At 40.0% G+C, this 24122-nt stretch overlaps 1 protein-coding gene across 1 annotated transcript in view; it reads right to left on the reverse strand.

The window, feature by feature from the left end:
• The window catches only part of col24a1 (collagen type XXIV alpha 1 chain), a 117310-nt gene that overhangs the window by 58804 nt on the left and 34384 nt on the right, over positions 1-24122 (reverse strand). Inside the window, exons 5-13 of the mRNA XM_028587951.1 lie at positions 22516-22569; positions 19252-19305; positions 10854-10907; positions 9498-9551; positions 5222-5266; positions 3683-3736; positions 3116-3160; positions 1122-1175; positions 220-264 (exon numbers count right to left, since the gene is read on the reverse strand). Coding sequence (XP_028443752.1) covers positions 220-264; positions 1122-1175; positions 3116-3160; positions 3683-3736; positions 5222-5266; positions 9498-9551; positions 10854-10907; positions 19252-19305; positions 22516-22569 — 459 coding nt within the window. The remainder of the gene's footprint in view (positions 1-219; positions 265-1121; positions 1176-3115; positions 3161-3682; positions 3737-5221; positions 5267-9497; positions 9552-10853; positions 10908-19251; positions 19306-22515; positions 22570-24122) is intronic.

Here is a 24122-nt window from a genome sequence, read left to right on the forward strand (position 1 = left end):
TCTGGATCGGAAGTATGGCTATTTTTAAGAGGATATACTGTATACATTATGGATAACATTTCTATCCGTTTTTACAATCTCCCTGATTTTCCACATGAGATAACACAGACAATCACGTTTGCAACTGTCTCCTCATAGCTTCTGATAAATGACAAAGGTATATATTTTTGCGTGTGGAAGCAACTATGAGCTATGGCAGGAATCAAAATTAATTATTACGTGTCTTCCTTTGGGGCCAGGTTTTCCAACAGGACCAGGAATGCCCTAGAAAAGAAAAACATGGATAAGTAACTCAAATTTGGAGGATGAAACTGTGCTGCTCCAGAGGAATTGGTGTAACAAGTTTTAGCCACTGGACTAAAATGTTTATAAAGATTTATACAGGTTCACCTCATATATTCATCTATCTGAATAGAATGTAGGAAACCACCCTCCTTTAATACAATAAATCTTTACTGAGAGATTCTTAACATGGCCTATTGTGATTCAGGATTCAGAAAATTGTTTCATCACCTTGAAATAAAAGTTCCCCTGGCACAAACTAAGCTGATGTGCAAAAGGCCACAACAAAGCAAAAAGACAAGGATTTCCTTGAGACTTAATCTCACAAGAATGAAGGAAGGAGTGACATCATTCAGGCATAGCCTAAATGGAAAATATTAATTTTCTATTCTTCTAATTTTTCTTTCTATAACCTAATCATTTTAAAGCCCTAAACGACAGCTTTAAATAACTGCTGCCAAGCACATTTTATTATTACCCAATAGTTTAAAAAAAGGACAGAAAAATGAACAAATGATTGAGTAAAAAGATGATGTGACATACATCTGTAAGTAGTAAGTAGCTCAACATTTATCAAGATGTACTGGAAAAGAGCTGACTACAACATGTGGATAAGGGCAAAGTGCTAAAACAAATATCTCATAAAAAGATGGCATCTATCAAACCTCAGTCAGGGAGGTATCAGACAAATGAGGGGAAAACAAATGGAGTGGGAAGACATGAAGTAGAGGACATTATTAAAGATAAATGTGAATACTACTGGGAATGAAATATGTGTCCAAGCACAATAGTGAATAAAAATATCTTGAAATCATGTGCATTTAACAAACATCACTCACTTTCTCTCCCTCTGGCCCCAGTGGGCCAGCAACGCCAGGAGGCCCAATGAAACCCTGTAAATCAGCAATATTTCATATCACAATATTGTCTAAACAATACAACACATTTTTCAGCAGTGTGATGCAGTTTCTCAATAAAACAATCTTCCCACAATACCTTCATTCTATTTAGCATAAACACTGCACACTGCTTAAATACCTTGTGATCATAAAATAATGATATGATTGAGGTCACATAGCAGCAGCTTAGGAATTACTGTTCACATAGTAGTAGCATGTATGTGCTACAATCTATCAGTCTTCTGTACAGGTGGAAACTTTGGCCTGATGGTGGTGTTGGATAAACGTTCAGGGGAATGCTATGTGGAGTATCCAGATCAGGCTGATTTGGGTGACCAGCCTGATCTGGATACTCCACATAGCATTCGGGATGGGAATGACATTTCTTTAAACCAATCAGAATCGTCATGGGCGGTGCTAAACTCCGCACAGAGCCGCTGCAAGAGAAAATTCTGATTGGACAGATAGTCTAGCTAGCTGTCTCAATTTACAATGCAGAGATCTGAGGAGCAGTCAACAGTGTAGTCCTCATAAATCCACCGAATTTAAAATTCCAACACAAAGAAAGCAGAAGGAAATGGAAAATACAAGCATCCGGCGGAATTTCCTGCGGCACCGGAGCAATCCCGGAAGTGGAATGCGAAGGTTATAGACTAGGTCACACAAACCAAATGGAAAACCAACATCGCCACCCATAAGCCCTAGAGGAATACTTTGTGCCACTCTCTGTCCACACAAACTCTCCTGACATTCTTTCTTGTAAACAAGTGAATGAATGACGTCATTCAAGTGCCACTTTTTCCTGATTAGTCAACCAAACTATTTAAGGCTATGGTTGAGGTGAATGTGTGAATTTACTGTACCTGATGAAGGTAACATTGTATTTTTCTAAATAAATTATTGCTTGCGTAATGGTCAGTGTGCGGGATTTTCTCTTAAAAAGTTTGATCTGCTACTTTTGATCATATCCTACGCACCTGCCCGACAAAAGAGGTGTGCAAAAACGTTTTCTTACGTTCTTGTAAACAAGCCAAAGTTATGTTTACATTAAGTGTTACTCAAGTAAAAAAGTATTTTAAATCCAGCATTGTTTACAACCATGTTTGCTTGCTAGCAGTCTGCTCACACGTTGCTGCATATCTTGTCGCGTTACCGCCACCTGTCGATCGTGGAATAGTGTGAAACCATTGGCAGGATTATGTATCGCGTCGCTGGCATGCGCGAGAATGCATGTGTGTCCTTGTGCATGTACAGAACATCCAAATTATAATTTTTTTTCATGTAAAACCCTAAAATAAATTAGCTGTATTGTCATTCTTGACTTGAGATTTTGTTTGTGCAGCAATATCATGGCTGCATTCAAGTATGTATGTCAATTGGCATAAAATATAGTCAGTAGGTATGATTTGTAATTTGTACAACCCTGTCTCCTTCTTTTTCTCTTTCAAATACTCTCACATTCACATCTTATCAGTGTATCGTCTGTCTTTGTTTTATTTTTTTCTCGCTGCCTGCCTCACTCTGACATAGTAATCCCAGCTATCCTCTTTCTCTGGGGTGCAACGATCCACTTCAGTCCCTTCTTGCACTAACTCATTTGACTCCCTTTCGTCTGCTTTCGTATTTTCTCCCATCTGTTTGTATTCCATCATCTTCTCTTTCTTCTGTTCTCCTATTTTTGGGGCATTCTTGCTTGCTGAGGAATGAACCAACCAGTCAGCCTTTATAAAGACAACCCAGAGCCCGGAGCAGCCCCCACAAGCAGTCTCACATCAGGTTGTATGTCAGAAATACAACTCAGATTACGAGCAGTCTCTCTGGAGCAAAGCTGTGAGCCTGACACTGTCCTAATCCTTTCAGGAAATGAAGTGTTCAATCCAGAGCTGCTGAAGAAAAGAGGGCAAAATGTAGCGCAAAGATCCACTTGTACTTACACGGACACCTTTAGGCCCTGGGTTACCTTGTGGCCCAGCTGAGCCCTGCAAAAAAAGAAAAGACTCAGGTGAGGTGGACCTATTGTACAGTACGGGCAAGGTCAGTGATTTCACATGGTGAGGGAAACATAACAACATCAGACTCTGAATGGTCTGATAAGAAAAAATACAGCAAGTTTGACTGACAGACAACTAAAAGAAAACACATGTTTTTGCTATATTTTGAGTTGCACTTTATATTTCCTCATCCAGCCTGCTGGCAGTGCACATGGACAACTCCACAGACTGCACACATGAAAAGACATCAGGAAACCTACTGCATTCATTTATGCATTTCATTGTTAGCTAAATTTTTAATATACTGTAGTGGGAAAAGCAGTTGTTTACTGCTTTATTCCAAATCCACAATGGCTAATAAACGTGCATAGGAAAGCAGAAAGAAGTGTGCATTAAGCAGTTATCATTATCATTGCTGTGCATTTTCTGTAGAGTTCTTGGTAGAGCAATGAAGAATCTAAGAGGATCAATGGAGGAACTGGAAGCATATTTTTGTATTTTTCACTGCACCTGCCTGCCAGGGTAACCTGCAGTCCCGGCTTCCCCAGGAGGTCCTGGTATGCCCTGCAACAGAGAGAGAGAGAGAGAGAGAGAGAGAGAGAGAGAGAGAGACAAGGGGAGAGAGAATGAACGGTGAATAGGGAGATTAGATGGATGGATAAAGTGAAAGAGGAGACACACAGACCTCTACCAGCATTGCCAACTGAGGAATAAAACGAGCACTGTTCATTCCAGACAGCCTCCACCAAGACAACCCTGTCTATTAACTGTACCTTTCTGCACCCCTCCAACCCACCCACCCCTCCCTCACTGGCTCACTGCTGGGTTTTTTCAGCCCACTGTTAAACTGACACTTTGCATATTAAACAATTAAGCTGATGCTCAATTTAAAACAATCAACTGTTACTGTAATAACTATTGTTATCTGCGACTTTGCATAAAGCACAGACCTTAAACAGGTGCAATCAGCATCTTTCACAACAATCTTCATTCTCTGCTGACATTCACCATTATTGTCTGCCCATAATAAATCCTTGAGTTTTTTATATTGTTGTTCATCGATGCCTGATATTACTTTACTAGGCGCATAGATTTTTAGCATTTAGATTTTTCAATCTCAAACCAAAAAATAAATGTGTTAGTTTTTTCAATCAGTAATAATCTAAACTGTGCCAGCATCCAATACATGTTGTTATTCCTTTAATCGCTATCCTGATGTGGGCATGTGAAGAGAGCCTGTATAATGGGGCTCGTTAATTGTTACCATGTTGACGAGGTGAAGAGTTTTGCCATCAAGCAGACGGAGATAAACAGAAGATAAAAGGAACCACTGGACAGCTGAAGGACTGATGTAACTGGCTGGTGACTCACACAGGCACAGCTGTGTGTTTTAATTGTGTGTTTGTTTTGTGTGTGTGTGTGTGTGTGTGTGTGTGTGTGTGTAAATGGTCTAATCCTCTTTGTGTATGAATGCTGTGACAAAGAACACTTATTCACATATAGCTCTCATGTGGAAGAAAACGGAGGCACCTACATTTGGTGCTTGGATCAAGAATATGGCGCAATGTATGTCCTTGGATAAAACTAACATATTGAGAGGCAAACTGGGGGAATATAAGAAAATCTGGAGGCCATTTGACCAGTTTGTTAAAGAAGAAGACATAGGGGAGCTGCTACTGTGATACTGTCATATAATTAGTATTTTGTTTTTTGATTGTTGTAGTGCGGCTGAGGTTGAGAGAGAAATTATGCTGTGGGTTGGGACGGCGGGACGGGGGGGTGTTTTAAAATCGTAACTGCAATGAAAAATGAATAAAGACATTGTTTAAAGAAAGAACACGTATTCACTGTATTGCAGAATGTGTATCCAGTCTTCGACTTTAAGGCTTTTGTTGTTCGACACACTTTTCCCATCAGTACCAATGACAACTGCTGAACTCTGGCAAAATAACACTCTTTCTCTTGCCTACACACACACACGCACACGCACACGCACACGCACACGCACACGCACACGCACACGCACACGCACACGCACACATCACTTACTTGTTCTCCTGGCAGTCCGGCTGGCCCTAGATAACCTTTAGGACCCTAGAAAATGGAATAAAACAAATGGAGCATAGCGTAAGTTCAGGCAGGTCACGGAGTCGAGCTTGGCTATTATCTCAGCTCATAGCTGACAGTCCCAAAGCCAACACACCAGCTGATGGCTCAGCTGATTCACTCCTAAGCATATGATTGAATTTCCAAATAGAGCGCTCTATTTAAACTGCTTTTCCCAGCCTACCTTGCTGCATCTCGGCTAGCGCTTGGAAACCACCTCCACCCTAGCTCCTCCTTTTAAATTCATATTTATGTTGTCTGACTTACAGTAATCAGTGTCATGTCTACTGTCATTGAGGCTGCTCTCCCTGCATAAAGGTGCCCTGTATTTCATTACTTTATGGTAATGTCTGAAGTTCTACCATGGACTCTGTAACATTTTTTTTTGGAAAAAATGCCTTGGTTTCCTTGTTTCAAGCCATTCTACTGTGGTATAGAAAGCCTACAGGAAGACTCAGCTCGATTTCTGCCAGTTCTCATTAATATTCAACAAGCTAAGCTGTTTGAATCTGATTGGCTAACAGCTAGCCAATGAGAGCCTGGCTGTCAGAATCCTTTACCCAGCCCAACTGGGCAAGCTCATGAATAGTAATGAGCTCGGGCAACATGATGTCAGACTGACCAGCTTTTGTAATTGGCCTGATTTCTCTGCTTATTTCTTTTCAGTGGCTAGAGCTGACAAAGGAGGTAGCAGTTCATTTTCACATTCACATTCACAACATAACACAAACACATATGGACCTAACATATTTAAAAAAAATGCAAGTAAAAACGGTTTTGTATGGCAGGGCACCTTTAAGGCTTTCCATGTATGCAGATGGAAGGGCAGGGAGGCCCCAGAACTGAGCCATACTGCCAAATACAAATTGCAGATGAATAAAATCTGTTTATTGACAAAGTGGTCCTGACTGAAATGTATTTTGAGTACTAATCCCATAACATTTCACCCAAATACACCATAGACAGTAACAAGAGTAAGAGTCTACAGTAATGCCAGCGGCTCTACGAGGCTGCACTTAGGCACAGCAGTGCTTTGAGCTAAATGCTTATGTCAGCATGTTACAGCAACATTCTCAAAATGATAATGCTAGCATACTTATGTTTAGCAGGTATAATGTTTACCAACTACACCTGAGGCACTACACAAAAGCTCTGTCAATGGTTGTCAAGATTTTCACACAGAAGCTCATGGTGGCGCTAGAGTGAAAGTCAGGGAATTCCAAAGTCATTAGGAACCCTCTGGGAACAATGGATATTTATACCAAATTCCATGGCGATCAATCCAATAGTTATCGAGGCATTTTACTAAAAGGAAAACATGTCAACCTGCTGGTGGGGTCAGAGGAAAAGTCCGGGGATCACTTAAAGCGTAGCTCTCGCCAAAATGCATCCTAGGGTATTTTTGTGAATGTATGTGAGTCAAACTTTAGTTTAAAAGCATATTTAGGACCGAATCGCCAGTTTTAAGATTCACCGTATTTTCGTTTTTGGGTCAAATGGCCTTTTGAATGGTAGAGCTAGGGGCACTCTTATGCTAGTCTCAATATAGCTATTTTCAAAATACTAAGAAGGCTCGACACAACATTAAACTTTGCTTCAAGTATCACCAGGGGCTCTACACCTTAACGCAAGCATTGACAACATTCTTTGTGTAAACAGATTTACTAAAAAGAAAGTTTTTGCAGCACTCACCGCAGCTGTTGTGCTATTTTGAGACTAGCATAAGAGTGCCCCTAGCTCTCCCATTCAAAAGGCCATTTGACCCAAAAACGAGAGAATACGGTGAATCTTAAAAGTGGTGATTCGGTCCTAAATATGCTTTTAAACTAAAGTTTGACTCACGTACATTCACAAAAATACCCTAGGATGCATTTTGGCGAGAGTTACGCTTTAAGTCATTAGTTCGTGGCAATCCATGTAGTAGCAGATATGTTTTAGTTTGGGCCAAAGTGGTGGACCGAACGACCGACATTGCCATCACTAAGCCATGCCTCTAGCATTGCTAACAAAGGGGGAAAAAAAGAACAACAACAAACAGTAAAACAAACAACTAGCTTCAAGATAACTGACAGTAAATAAAATGTGATGGAATGTTGGGATATAAGAATAGTCTGGATCATTTTAATACCCCTTTACAGTAAAGGTCCAAGATCACAGTTAATGATCTCTGAACTGGTACGCAAGGTGTGATTTGGGGGCTAGCAAGCAAATTCTGATTGCAAATTCCCATGCATGCAAGACTGACATTTAAAATGTGTGTTGGTGGTCAGTGTTAAAATCCATACATCCAAACATGGTTTGTACTTCCTGTTATTGTTGGGCAGAGACTGGAAATGAGATTAAGAGCAGGGAGATTGGTGGTGGTGTGTGGGCACGTGTGTGCATCAGATGGAATTGGCGATAATACACTGACACGTGTTTTTAAATGTTTCATTTTCTATTTCAGAAAGAGAAACATGATCATGTTTGTCGGCGGGTAGTGTTTCCGGGAACTAGTCCATGACCCATTTTGGGTTCTGACCAATAGATGAAAAATTGCCCTACAGCAGAGTAGTGTGGGTGGGGTTTAAAAGGAAACTGACGCATTTAAAACTTTCTATAAAATGAATAGTTTTTCATAGTGAAAGAAGTTAGTCATTCTAATCCAGAGTCAGTTTTGTGCCATAGCCAAATTCCACATTTGGTTAAACAAGCACTACTTCTTTATAAACTAAACAGGATTTATTGTTCGGTAAAGCAGAGCTTTTCTTCCCTTAAGCCCTTTTATTTTTCCCTTCAACTTGATTATCAACAACAGATGCTTACGGCTCCAAAACACAAGGTCAGGGCCAGGTCGTTATCTTTTTTGGGGCAGCGAGAGATCTTCTTGCGCGGTACCATTGACTCCGTTGTGTGCTTCCGAGGTTGTGACACCTGAACCTTCACAATTAATAAAAGGCACACTTGGGGTAAAAGAGCATAGGACCCGAGCCAGTAATTTCCTCTGGAAATACTTGACGGGGCACAGTTCATGTGCTGGGTATATTAGGTCCAGCTACTGCAAACACTTTGATGGCCTCCTGGGAGGCAAGGTCAAGGCCAGCTATGTGGAGACAAGACACAGAGCTTCAAGAAGAGGCTACGTGGACAACTGTGACACTATAGCCATGTGGGCAGCATGAAGACCTACTATAGCAGATTAAGTCTGTTCTGTAAAGGCCACAAGCTCAATTCTAGCAACAGCTATGCTGAGCACATCAACAGCAATTGAGCATGTCAATCAAACGCACTAGAGCATAAAAACAAATCTGAGATATCAGATCAGAGGGCATGTGTGTTTGCGTGTGAATACATGGGGAGAATGTCAGTGTTCTTCATTTTATTGATAGCAGCGTCCATGAAATTCTCCATCTTTGGGCATGACAATTGCTGACCTGAGGAGGCATAGGAAATTGTGCATGTCATTGACCCCCTGACCCTGGACAGGGTGCCTTTCCTCTTTTGGATGACCTTTGACCTCAAAGTCTATCAACTTTAAGAGAGGCAGCAGCACATCCTAACAGCTAGCTCTGAAGCTCTGAGAGAGAGGGACAGCAACACAGACAAAGCTATTTGCAGAAACAGAGGTATGCAAAGACAGTGATGAAGAAAACACAGTGTGATGTAGATAGATGAAGTAAGAAAGAAAGATTAGCAAGAAAAGGTTATAGATACTGTATATGTTTCTTTCCATTGAGATAAAGACAGAGAGACTAAAGACAGGCAATGAGCAGGGTGGGCTGTAGGGTAACCTAATACTAATCACATTAAGAGGCCTCTGCTAACGTCTAACACAGAGTGGGAACATTGACACTGTGTGTGTGTGTGTGTGTGTGTGTGTGTGTGTGTGTGTGTGTGTGTGTGTGTGTGTGTGTTTGTATGTGCACACAGGAAAAAGTGTGTTTTGAACATACGTGTTTGTATGCAAGCTCTTAACCCTTAAACTTTGCTCTTAAAACCAACCTTTAACTGTTATGAACAAATAATATGTGTGCCTCATGTTCCCTCATTAATACAGGTGACTTAAAGAAGTAAAGCAGTAAAGTGCTGTTTACATTTTTTTATATAAGTAGCAATCTTGAAAATCAGCAAACAGAGCTACTTGGTCACGTCATACAAAAATAGTTTCTGAAAGTAAGTCTTCAGCGTCAGCTGCTAGTTTAGGCACACAAGTAGTTTACTGTAATAAACTAAATCTTACCGGTGGACCTGGAAATCCATCCGGCCCAGGAAGACCTGGTGGACCTCTGTCACCCTGTTGGAACAAATGAAAGAGAGAGTAAGATTACATACCATTACCATGTAAATTTTTTATAAAATGCAATCTGTTGATTCCAATGCAAAAGCTTTATAAAAGGCATTGTAACGATGAATACTTGAACACTGTAGAAAAGTATGTTATGTAAAGAAAACTGAATTCCTTTAGCTCTCTGACAGTTAACCCAGACAAAGGTAAATTAATCTAGTATACATTATTTAACAATGAATAAATCTTGAATCTCAGATGACAACTGAACAACAGTGCAATAGTTCAAAGGACTATTTGTTATTTAGGATACTGTTGAAAATTCTTCGCTTGAGCAGAAAAAGGTGGTAGATTTCTACAGGTGAGTGAGACGGACAACTAAAAAGTGCTTTTGTACTTCAGGCAGTGTCTACCATCTGTCTATATTAAAGCTGCTTTAATAACAACAGTATGCTGACCAATATTTGGCTTTCTGAAAAAAAGACACGAAGCGTGAGGTGAGAGGATCAATGGAGATTAGAGAAATAGAAATGTTGTCAATACAGACAAACATTAAGAGAGGGAGAACAATGCAATGGCTCAAAACTACTACAAAAGACTAATGACAAAGAGTGTTGAGAGGTTTGCAATAATTTGTTGGGATGACATCAGGATGAAGTTGCACAAACATTGTGTGGATACACGCTGTATGTTTGGTGTTAAGTGAAATTGAACATGCATGCTCTGAAGGGAGAAGTGATGACAGTTTTTATCAGGGGATTTCTAGGAGAGCACAGAGCATCACAACTTGAAGGGAGAAAGATACTTTTAGAGCTTAACTAGTTCAAGACATTTAGCAGTGCTGCTTATTAAAATCATCACTGTGATGATATATGAAGTAACAGAGACAAGAATGGAGAGGAAGTAGAGAGTAAGAGAGACCAGCTGAGCAGATAAATAAATGTAATAATAATAAAATGAGTTGCTGAATGAAAAACAAATATATCCAAAACACTGTCTGTTTTTTAATCATCCAAACATTAGAAAATGTTAAGTTGTTAGTTACTCATCATATGCAGATTTGTATTACTCATTATAAACCATTATGCTGTATGATCTAAACCAACATTTTAGGATCCTTTTCACAATATTATGTTCAAATAACTGATAAGTAGGAGGACTGATGTGAAAACTGGAGGCATAAGTCCCAGCTCAGGTAACATGTCTCAAGACAAGTATCACTGTCAAAAGATTAAATACTATGTGACAAACAAGAGGGACTGAGAGAAACACAGAGAAGACCAGGGAACCTGATGGTGGCAGATCTCTTACCTTCTCTCCCGATGGAGCCTGGCCTGGAGACAGCCCGGGGTCTCCCTTTGAACCCTAGAATAGAAACATAGTCAAACAAATTCTTCTTATTTTTCTTATTTAAAAGGTCCCATGGCGTGAACATTTCACTTTTTAACATTAATGTGAGTTCCCCCAGCCTGGCTACGGTCCCGCAGTGGCTAGAAATGGTGATAGGTGTAAACCGAGCCCTGGGTATCCTGCTCTGCCTTTGAGAAAATGAAAACTCAGATGGGCCGATCTGGAATCTTATGAGGTCATAAGGAGCAAGGTTACCGCCCCTTTCTCTGCTTTGCCCACCCAGAGAATTTGGCCCACCCATGAGAGAGAGACATCATGGCTTGCAAACAAGCAAAGTGGCAGTTGGTCAAGGCCACACCCCCACCCTCCACCTTGCCCCCCCTCTCTCCTCCTCAATAGCATTTAAAGCTACAGACACAGAAATGGCACATACTAAGGAAAGCTCATTGTGGGACTGCCTCTAGTGGCTGTAATTCTGCACCAAGGCTGAATTTTGGGAGACTTCAGAAACATTATTAGGGGACCACTAAGGCCTATATAAAAGCATCCAAAAACCAGCATGTCATGGGACCTTTAATCATTCCTGAATACGAAATACGAGTCACGAAACACCTAGTTTCATTACCAGCATTATAGCTTGTAATTTTAATATAAATTATTTTGAGTAAGCAAGTAAAGTAAGCAGGCTGAATTTGCAATTTGTTTTCTTTTCCTTAAAATCTGGATTGCCTTGCCCATACACTCTTTGTTTTCTTTCTATTACATTAAGGCTATAAGCAAGCAGCAACAAGCATTGTGTGGAGGCCAACGTGGAGATGTCTTAAGATGCAGTTCCTCTAATGGTAGCAAGATGCTAGCGCCACATAAATATTAAGCTTAATTGAAGTCAACAGTACTATAGAAGATCCTCAACTGTTCTCCTTCCACAAGATGATGTAAGGACAGTAACATGGCTAACTGTGGTGTTTACCACACTGACATTCAAATGACAACGCATTGTGGTTCCAAACAGTTACGGACCTCAAAATTTCCCTTTAGAAATTCATGGTTGAAGTCATTATTACATCCATATTTTTCTAAAATATATGGTTTCATCAGTTTGTAGCTCAGTTTCATACACAACAATGCAGGCTTTAAAGAGGGAGTTGTGTGTTCTGCAATAACAGTGAGACATAGTGTTGGCAAGCACCATCCACATTGGCAAAGGGTACCAGAATCTGAGTATGTGTGAGGACCCTTTGTTTTTGAAGAGACCACTTTTGCTTTCTAAAAAAAGGTCTGTGGTTCATCCTTAATTTGTATCTGTCGCAGTTTAAAGCCAGTCTATGAACAGTTTTCAACCATGATGAGAAATTCCACACAATAAACTGACATCAGTGAATCATATCAATGCTTAAAGCTTTTTTTTTTAAAGGCATTTTAAGTGACTTTTAATATGAAAAGAAATTCAAAAATGTTGTTTGATTTCTGTTCCATTCTGAATGCAGTACAGCTTCTAAAGAATCATTTTATCTTAAAGTACTGTACTTACAACTACGGACAGATCTAGAAATCCTTGCAGAGTTCCACATTTCTTCATAATGACTAAGCAAGACTAACACTTAGCAATGAAGTACAAATGCCTTTGAGGATCTGGACCTCACTCAGTTTCTGTGCCATCCCAGACCACATGTGTAATTCCCACAACGCGAATAATAAATCAAAGAGTCTGCCAGAATGGAGCTGATGTTAGGTGCATTTCCACAGAACAGCAATATTGCATTTCAACAGGGCTTTTCTTCCTAAACTGTTGATGATTAGGGTCATACAATCTTTGTTATTGTCATACATCGAAAAACAAAGTTTAAACTCAATAATCTTTCCAGAGGATGCTGCATCTACAGAGGTGTTAAGGCATGCCAAAGCAGCATTGTTAGGAGACTTCCACATAATTTCAGCTCAACTACGTAATACTAAGCTGTTCCAGTTGAGAATGAGGAACAGCCACATAGTAAGAAAATACATTAATAAGCATCAATACATACACTACAACATGTTCTCTGATTATTCAAAAAATGTGGTGTGTACAGAAGTTCTGAATATAATATGTATTATGTAGCTTTGCAGCTGGTTATGGTGTGAGGTGCTAAGCCATTGTTTGACACCTTAGATCCACAAATTCACCGCAGTAGATTTTGAGCATCATGTTTCCATAGTTTTGACTGACAGCTATTGAGGCATAGAAAAGCTTGGGGGTGGGAGAGCAGAAATTCTACCACAGCATAAAGCCAGGGTTCCTTTCTTTAGGAAAAAAAAATGAATTGCAGAGTCATTCAAGCAGATTGAAATGCTCTTTTAAGTCCTGCAAGCACGTCGTCATAACATTTCAGAGTGTGCTTAAAACACATGTCAACTAAGCTTAGCATCAGGGACAATATATTCCTCGGTATTTGTCCTCGTAACCAAACACATTTTAACAGAAGATGTTTTCCCAAGCTGAGACAAAGAGTCTCTCAATCTCTATTCCGCCTCCACGAAAGGGTTGGGGGTGTAAGAATGACTCACCGACAGGTCACTATGGCTTTAGAGACGCTGTTTTTCTTCCTTATGTGTGCACATGCATGTGGGTGTACGCCATGAAGGAACAGCGAGCAAGCAGGTGGCCTCGTATTTCATAATAATCAATCGGACACCCTCAGCAACCCTTAACTTGTCCAGGCAAGGTCAGAAGTGAGAGAGAAAAAGTCCATCTATCTCCCTATGCTTGACTATGGAAGGAGGGAAACAGAACATTCCTCTCTTCATGTGTGTGGGGTGAGGTAAACAAAGAGATCATCATTTATAAAAAGTACTTTCATATATTTGTCTCGTCAGTGCCTGAAATGGGCCAGTACTCACTATTACTAAGTACCGGCACTTTTGATTTTTGTCCACATGAGTACCCTTACTTTTAATTGACATTAACAGTATTTTAAATAGACTGATATTAATACCAAAATGCTATATATCATGATTTTTTTTGGGACGTTGTGTAAAACGTAAAGAAAAACGGAATACAATGATTTGCAAAACCTTTTCAACCTATATTCAATTGAACAAACTACAAAGACAAGATATGTAATGTTCAAACTGATAAACTTTAATGTTTTTTGGAAAAATTCACTCATTTTTTTATTGGATGCCTGCAACACGTTCCAAAAAAAGTGGAAAAGTGTGCTGTGGTCTGACGAGTCCAATCACGGACGTCATGTCTTCCGGGCCAAAGAAGAAAAGAACCATCCAGATTGTTATCAGCGCAAAGTGATCATCTGTGATATATGGGGATGTGTTAGTGAACATCTGTGAAGGCACCATTACAGTTTTTTCCAATTGCTAACACACTAAAATGACATGCATAGTACAATTATTTAAACTGACACACAGGGAGCAAAACCTCTTCTCAAGTCTCCAAAAGTCTAAACACACATTTTGCAATTCAAAGTGGCACTTTTTAAATCCACTGATCATGGTTCTCTGCATAAGACACAACAATCTGACATAAAGTCACATATTTGCCATTTCAAAACACTGCCATTCAAAATGACACTAAGCTAATTGGCCGATGTGCCACCTGGCTAAACACCTTAATGGTTAATTGTTACCACTTTAATCAGAAAGTAAGCACTATGATGCCTCTTTTTTCTATATATTTTTTCTGCACATTTTTTCTGCAATTTTCTTTTTCAGTTTACTGTTTTTTGTGAGCATATTTTTGCTCAGTCCAATGTAAATATATCTGCTGTGCATATGTTGCACTGACTTGTTTGGTGAAAAATAAAAATTTAAAATGTATCTGCAAATATTCCTGTGCATGTGAACAATCTGAAGAATTTTCTACAATTTGAACTATTTTAGTATTATGACAAAGCACACTAAAGATGAGAGTGCTTTTCATTATGCCCAACAGTGTGTAATTGGTTAGACAAAAATCTGTTAACATGAATGAAGTGTGTGACATGTGGTGCAAAAAGTTTGATTTTGATAATGTAGTTTTGGTCGCAGTGCTTCATTTTGCAGGATATATGAGGTATTTTGCAGTTTGCGTGTGTGGTTTTGTGAATTGTGTTAAGTATTTTGATAAAACCAGCAATTGAAAAAAACTGTAATGCTGAAAGGTACATACAGGAATTGGAGCAACATATGCTGCCATCCAAACAATGTCTTTTTCAGGGATGCCCCTGCTTATTTCAGCAAGACAATGTCAAGCCACATTCTGCCCGTGTTACAACAGCGTAGCTTCGTAGTAAAAGAGTGGGTACTAGACTGGCCTGCCTGCAGTCCAGACCTGTCTCCCAATGAAAATGTGTTGCGCCCGGATAGCTCAGTTGGTAGAGTGGGCGCCCATATATAGAGGTTTACTCCTTGACGCAGCGGGCCCGTGTTTGGCTCCGACCTTCGGCCCGTTGCTGCATGTCTTACCCCCTCTCTCTCCCCTTTCATGTCTTCAGCTGAATAAGAAAAAACGCCCCCCCAAAAAAAAAGTAAAGAAAATGTGTGGCCAGTATGAAGTGTAAAATAGGACAATGGAGACCCCAGACTGTTGAGCGGCTGAAGTTGTACATCAAGCAAAAATGGGAAAGAATTCCACGTACAAAGTTCCCAAACGCTTCCTGAGCGTTGTTAAAAGGAAAGGTGATGTAACACAGTGGTAAACATGCATATTTGCAAAAAAAACATTCAACTTTATCAGTTTGAACATTAAATATCTTGTCTTTGTAGTGAATTCAGTTGAATATAGGTTGAAAAGGATTTGCAAATTATTGTATTCTGTTTTTATTTACGTTTTACACAACGTCCCAACTTCATTGGAATTGGGGTTTGTATGTAAAATCAGACATTTAGCACCCCCATATTAGCAAATGGAATAGTCCTTTGTTTAATAACCACATTTTCAGACACTGTGATGATCAGGCTCCTTAGATTGAATCGTCGAATAGTTGAGTATTTGGGGTCACTCGTACAAGATAAATGTATAAATATAAATATATCCAAGTCATGCAACTACTGACTTAGGGTACTGGCACCTTTTTTGGTCCAATTCAGGCACTGTGTCCCGTCTTTAGCTATGCAGTATATGTACCAACTACAATTCCAAGTGAGTTGCTATCCACTTACAAGTGGAAAGTTTCACATCGAAAGTCAAACGAGGGGAGGGTGGACCATCCACTTATACTTTGTTTCTGCTCCTAAAGCATGACTGCTCCCCCGCTGACTGCATAGTGTTTGCAGCCATTCTGTGGTAGCCAGTCGGGACCACAGTCACCACAACCATCTGCATGGAGCTGCCCACATCCTTGCTCAGTTGTAGCAATGTATCTTTTACATCTGGTCCAATGCTAAAAAACTTACTAGAGATATAAAAATGCTTTCTTTCTTTCTTTCTTTCGTTTTCTCTTCATATGAAGTCATTGTCATGGCTAATGAGGCTGGACACGATTATGTCCTGTGGTAAAAACCTGGGTTACAACAATCTAGACTATGGGGTGCGTCATTCAAGCCAACAACCACCCTTGTCTCCTCCAGCCTTTCCTGCTACACTGTGACAACACACTGGCTCATTATTATCACTCTTGCCTACATCTGGCTGTGTCTGGTTTAATCCCACTTGCACACTCTCTGAGCAGCAGAGATTGTCTCTTTAGGGAACAACACGTCATTCTCTGCTGTGTTTGATAAAAACTTTAACTACAGCGGATCAGACTTGACTGCACATTTTAAAGGACAATTCAGTGACCCGGTGAGATCACAACAGGGTCTTGTAAGGCAAGCAACATGAGCTGCAGAGGTCTCCAGATGAGGTCTACAAACCGAGCAGCGCCGAGCCTGAGACGCATGATAAATTCAGGCAAGAGTCAGACACATTTCACATGCATAATATGGGTTTGGGTTATGTCTAGGCCTAAAACATGAATAAAATATTAAATATATTTAAAAATGATATACTGATTACAACAAAAACAGGTAATTTTGTCATCGCACACACCGAATTGCTCTGCACTTGACCCCTTCGGCCCCCTCCAACCTCCTCAAGTACAAAAATGTGCAGGAGAGAGCAACAGTTCCTAACTTGTCAGTTTGCTTTAGCTAACTGTTTTTATTGTGTCTTTGATGGTTTTTTAAACAGAATACAAATAGCAAAATATGTAGGGAAGAACTCTTAACAATCCCCGATTTGTCAGGTTTTAGAGTCCTTTTCTTTGTGGAATTAGCGGACTATCAGGGATTGGAAAATGTTTTGGAATAGCTTTTTATAATTTACAGCAGTTCTTCTGACATTCCAAAAGTGTTAAGTAAGTTTTGATTTACTGAGTAACTGTTCACTGGTTTATTGGTATGTATGTTTCAGAATATGCAGTGGGAGGAGCTATAATGGTTTTGTCTGTTTATGATGACTGGCCAACTAACAGTTAAAGGGGAAATACATTACCACTATCTACAGTGTTACTGTGTGTATATCTCTTTCTAGAAAATAAGAAACCTTATAACAAATCCGATGATTTGCCTGCCTAGGGGAGATGGCTCTCAGTTACAAATGAAAAAAAAACAGACAACTTAATTAGAAAGGAGTCAAATACTTGCCGTCAAGCCTGATAAATGTCCTTTGATGTTTTGTAGTAATGACATTGCCATCTTATGCTCTTGGTTCTGTTTCTCACTGGTGATTGGCAGACCAGTATGGGCAATGACAGTACACTTCCTCAGGCGGTAGAGAGAGCTCAGGCTTGTCATCCCCTTCTCTGAAATCTTAATTTAACTGTAAAATAATGACTCCCAAATCCAACCAACGATGCCATCATAAACAAGGGTGCTTTCACATTTATCACCACTTCTTAGACAGGAAATGATAGGTTATGAAAGTGCACGACTTTGAAGACTTTAACTTTGGGTGCAGACTGCCACAATATACAATCAACCACCTGGTTTAATACCCAAGTGTTCTATGTGACCGACACGGTTTGGATTTTCTCGAATTTCATAACAAAATCCTTTGTATCAGTTGTTCAACTGGGAATTCCATTTAAGTAGACTACATATGGAGCCCTACATCAAAAGAATACATAACCGTGGAATTGTCCATGTCTTTAGAAATAGTCACAATTGGGGGTTTTCTGTTGTAGTTTTTTCCTGTTTTATTTTGTAGTCTCTCTGCTCTCCCATGTTATGTCTTGTTTTACTTCCTGTCTTCTGCTTTCCCACCTGTGTGATTATCTGCCCCTGCCCCTATGTGTTGCAACTGTGTCTCACTGTCTCCCCTGTCTGTCTTTAGTTCCTGTTTCCCTTGGATTTTTGACCATTGCCTGTTTTTTTGGATTGCCCTTTGCCTGTCATATTTTTAACACTGTTACCTTTAGTTTTATTAGTGTGCTAATAAATCCACTGAACTTTACTCACCTAAGTCGTGCATTTGTGGGTCCATTTTCTGGTGTGCGTGATAGAAATGCAGTATTGCAAAAATATGCACATAACATTACATTTTAGTCTCATTTTATCAAATCTGAATTCATCACATTATAAAAGGCATAAAAAGATATATTCTCTACCCAAGTCCGTTAGGAATATGAAGATTGTTTACTATAATGTTTAAACCAGCACCTTTACAAAGTTCTATTCCAACAAAATTCTATAAACGATTATGTGCCATTTATGACTGCAAATAGTGATTTGTCAGTTTTATCTTAATAATCATCCTTTCCAAGGTTAGGTATCCTTCAATTATTTTTGTGGTTATCTTAGCTTTCTTAGCCTTATCCACTAGTATACAGTATGCTTGGGTAACGCCTAATGAGGCGAATGGGCATATTCCAACTAATAAATACTAATCTGTTGTTTTTTGCTTTACTTGTAGCTTGATTAAGCATATTATCAAGTGTGCATATTATTGAGAATTGTGACATAATTTTTTGGACCGAGCATAGACACTGAACTACAACAAAGTAGTCTCAGACAATTAAATGAGGCATAGCAACAGTTCAGGCAGAGCAGTGCAGCCAGGCTTGTGTTGGCTCATCAGCATAAGCTGTTTGCAATATGCTTTAAAATGATATAATGTTTACTCTGCTGATTGCGCCCACGTCACTGCCGTTCGCTGCTGCAGCTCCCTTCACCACCCCAACTTCCTCCTTATCTGGTATTTTGTATCGTTGATTTACCAAAGATTAAATGTTGATGTATGAGTTCATTAAAGGGGATTATGACTGAGCAGAATCCTTGTCACTGCAAAGATTCATCGAAAGTTCGCTCAAACAGCAGAGCCTTTTCCGCCAAATCTATATGTACTATCAATTGCTGCAAATGGTTGTTGGTTGTTTATGTCTCCCTGCCATAGGAGAAGGCCACTCACCTTGGACCCGGGTGGTCCAGGCTGTCCTGAGCTTCCGTGTGGACCAGTGGGACCCTGGATCAGATGCAGACAGAGAGAGAAAGAGCAAAATTAAGTTACTGTGCATTGCTGACAACAGCTTATTATTTAAGGTTACAAAGTCATAAAACAGCTAAATTCCCAGCAGCAACGTAAACTAAAGAGAGATATAATGAAGGTAATCTTGTAAAAGAAAAATAATGTCTCTAGAATCCGTGAATTCTATAGTTCTAGTGCAAACCTTGCTCGATATCTCACAATAGGAAGCACATTCTGGCGTGACCAATCACGGAAGCTCTACTACTACCACGTCTGTCAGAGGAAAGACCAATCACCTGAATTCCTTGAACATCACAGGTATGCAATGAATGCACAACCACACATGCAAACGTATGCCTAAAACTAGATGTGCATGCACGCATGCGCGCACGCACGCACACACACACACACACACACACACACACACAAAAACTATAAATACACTACATTCCTGCACATCTGTAACCCTGCTGCTTGCAGACCTCGCTTTCTCTGCACTACAGCCAAGAGCCTGGAAGACGGCTCTCCCTCTATCTTTCTTATTTTCTCACTGTCAGTTGAGATGTCATTAATCTGAGCATGGCTTCTATAAGAGCAAGTTGCACATGCATAGAAAATGTAAAGAAAAGAAAGTGAACTCTTTAAGTCATTATTTGGTTGGTAAAGTGTGATGAAGAGTCTTAAATGTAAATAAATTTGTCTTAGCCATGCATCACAGACAAAATTAACCAACAACTTCTATGGGCATTACTGTGATGTGATATGTATTGGGCCAGTAAATACTCAACAGTAAAAAAAAAATACAAAAATATCCTACATAAAATACTTGATTACTGTATTAATCACCAACTGAATACTTAAACTGTCTTCCACTTCATAGATTGTTTAGAATAAAAGAACCTCTGAAGCAAATGTGTCTTTTTCCATGACAAATGCCCACACCAAAAGGTATACCCTGGTTCAAAGTCACAGTCTGATAACGTTAACAATTAGAGGCAGCAAAATAAGTCTGCTGCTGTGCTGAGACAGCAGAGACATAACCACAGTATCGCACACTGCCCTCAGCTTCCCACCACATAATGATTCCAAGCCTCCCTCTTTCTCCACTTTATGACTTAGCCTATGGGGTTAAGAGTATGTTCTGTATCAGCTATGTGCTCTCCAAGCCTTTTACTAGGACACATGTTTTACTGTCAGCCACCTCTTTCTGTCTACCAGCCTGTCTTCCTGTCTATCTGCCTTCTAGTCTGCCTGTCGTGCTTTCTGTTAAAATAAAGCAGAAAATAAGGCCGCTTCCCGACCAACTTGAGCTCTGAGTGAAAGAACACAGCCCTCTCATTCATTTGAATGGAGCCAGTCCATTGACACAGCAGGGGTGTCAACGCAGGGGGCTCCAACAAAACAATGTAGGGTCACCTGACAAAAACGTTGAACCTGGGTCAACTGTTGCTGCAACGCACGTGACGTCATCTGGCAAAACGCTATGTTGGCCGGTTAAATATATGCAACGGCACAAGGCTGGTACATTACTTTAACACTGTTTTTCTACTGTTCACCTTGTGAATGTTGTGCCAAAAGATAAAATGGTTGCTGCTGTGATAACTTTCCAGAGTTGTTAAATCCTGCCTGTGGGTATTACAAAGAATTGTGCAGGGTTCTAGCATCTGTTAAGCCTTTAAACGCTTCGATCTGTTACTCCAACTTCCTGGATCATCTTTCATTGTCTCACTGGTACCCACCCACCAATGCAACCCCTTTAGCTGTTTTTGCTAAGAATGCCCACTATGAGGGGAAAAGAAGCAAAAGGGAAAATGCTATATCTGTATGTTACTTTGAACAGACTATTTACTCCCAGACAACCACACACACACACACACACACACACACACACACACACACACACACACACACACACACACACACACACACACACACACACACACACACACACACACACACACACACACACACACAGAAACAACCCCTCTCACATAAACATGTAGTAACCACATGTTCCCATGTTAATGAGCAATGATTTGCATCAGTATTTGAGAGTCATTGCCTGATGTGGTTCAAAAGCAAAACTGTCAATATAATCTAGCATTAGGTTCATTTTATTGCATGTTGTCCACTGCAACACTGACACACTGTAGATATTTACATTGCCTGATTTAAATTAGCCAGAAGATGTTGCTGTGCAGGGTAGAACTTCTACAATGACCAAAAGTGAACTATTCATACACTTTCCCTCAAACACATACCACATTTATTTAGTAAAATGTGTCTTGTTCTGTTTTAAAGATGCCTCCAGGGCCTGTGGAATGATTGCAGCATTGCATTATGACAGCCTAGGAAGTTACATACAGTGTAGTCTCAAGATTAGAGTGGAAATGCAGCCTGTGCCGCCAAAGCTGCTGCTAATGGCAGCTGGGACAGTTTGGTCACTCAACCTTATTGCTCCAAAGGTGTGGACAAGTAAATAATGTCGCCTGCATCCTCAAAGCAAACTATCAAATAGGCATGAGCCTTTACAAAGTAAGGCTTGTTCCTGAGTTTAGTCACGGCAACCACAAACAAGTCTAGCAGTGCCTCTTTTCCCGACATTTGCAGCTGGACTGTGATGGTAAATACAGGCAAAACACATGTGTCTGCTAACTGCCATAAAAAAAGATGAAAAGAAAAAAAATCTTCAGTGAATGTGTAAACCCTAACCCTAGTGCTGTTGATAAGCACGTTCAGTGCATTAAAGGCCAATAAACCTGACCTTAATCTCTTGATAGTGACTCACTGATCAAACCACAATACTTTCTGTGCTATGGTGGCCCCTGAAGAGTGGCTAGCATCTCAAAAGATGATAATTTAAATCTAAAAAAAAACGCACTTTTTGTACACAGTTGTCTTTTCTTCTCGTTTGTTTTCCCTTTATGACCTTCTATAAAATATTTATGTTCATATTATCTCAGCTCAGTCTACCAACTAAAATTCTCAGTACAGATGTATATAGGAGTTTTGTACTGCATTCAAATAGATAAAAGACACCTATCTGTTCGTTAAAAAAACCCTCTATTTTGAATTTAACTTCTTCTTAATGGTATTTCACTAGCCCATGAAGTGTGATGGTCAGAATGCTCCTCCTCCTGATCAATAGGTAACAATTACTTTACAGCATGCTGCCTGTATACCATCACCTTTGCGCAGGTTACTCACCCGAGGACCTCTTTTTCCTGGAGGACCAGGTAAACCAGCGGGACCAGGAGGACCCTAAATCAGAGAGACAGAGGGACATGGAGATAAAGAAGGGAATGTTGTAGAGAGAGGGGGGAGAGAGAGACAGAGAGAGAGGGAGTGAAGGGGGAAAAAAAGAAAGATAGAGTATGTTAATGGCAAGCGATAACATGCAGTTCACTGTCCAGGCCTCCACAATGATGAGTATGTGCTATATGTATGTAAGAGCTATGAAGTTCAAAGACAGGAGCCAAGTGTTTTAAACTTAAAGCTCTATTAGGAATCTCTGAGCAGAAGGGTCGAATTACATTCTCGAGATGAGACTGACACCACCAGCCTTTGGCCAGCCTGTGGGATTAACATAACCCATGGAAAAACGTAGCATGAAACATAGGGAACAACTGCATGTCATGTTCTGATAGATGTCAAATGAAAAACAAAAATCACAAATCAAAGAGTTAAACTCATGCTAAACTGCACCCAGTCCAAGGTTCTTCTTTTAGTGTTTCTCTAGATTGTTTTCTTTTGTTTATAATTTTCAAAGATATATAGTTTTGAAATCTGAACCACACTATCTGAGAATTTCGTAAATATTTGATTCTATTAGGGGCCAATTACCAATAATATTTGATTACCAAACAGCCCTAATTACGGCCATCCAACAAAGAACAGCCTGTAAACCGTTTCCTTGTACGTTGAATAGATGGCTTTAAAGTGGCTGATTGCCAAAGTCTAGTCGGGAGAAATAACCCCAAAAAAAGTAAAGTTTAGATATACTTGAAACCACTTGGCGGAAGACATTAGCTAGTACGTGAATTGATATGAGTTGTAAATTAAGTGCGAAAGATAAACAACATTAAGAAGTCAGCAGGAAATCCCCTCCTGGTCAAGGAGGCTATTTATTCTTCAGGTTGTTCTGATGCTCCCCACTGCCATCTCCCCTAAACAAGCAGTCCCATATTTACTATTCTGAATTGTTGCTATAGCAAGACATTATAATGGGATGCTATGGAGCATCCTTATCCCCTGTCAGAGCAGTAGATGGGCACAGAGGGAGACATGAATAAAGAAACAGCTGTTTATTCCTCTACACTCCCACACACAGACACATGGAAACTGTGAGAACACCACCGCCCTCGCCACAACAGGGCCTAAGGAAACTGAGGCCATCATGCAGTAAAATCCAAATCTTTCCCAGTGGAGTCAATTCAAGAAGTCAAATTTCTGTCAAGTTGAAGGGTAGAATGAATCATCCTTTGAACTTGTTGCGTTATGTGACATTACCGTGAGCTGACTGTTACCCAACCTGCGGTCAAAAAGAAAGCTGCTGCTCCAGGTAGCTTAATAACAGACCATGTAACTGAGACATTTAGCAAGAGGGGGAAATGCATTAATGACATGATGACTGACTGAAGTACACCTTCCACTCTTCTTTGGAAGTATTCATATTTACCTGGAAGCACTGTTATAATCACATATAGTCAAACCTATATTTAAAAATAGGTCCCATTGATAATTTCACAAACAAACAAAATAAAAAAGAGCCCCTGGCTTGGGGTTTCTGACACAGGCTGCTCTAGTGAAAAAAA

This window comes from Perca flavescens, chromosome 9 (assembly GCF_004354835.1).
Source record: "Perca flavescens isolate YP-PL-M2 chromosome 9, PFLA_1.0, whole genome shotgun sequence".
NCBI lineage: Eukaryota > Metazoa > Chordata > Actinopteri > Perciformes > Percidae > Perca > Perca flavescens.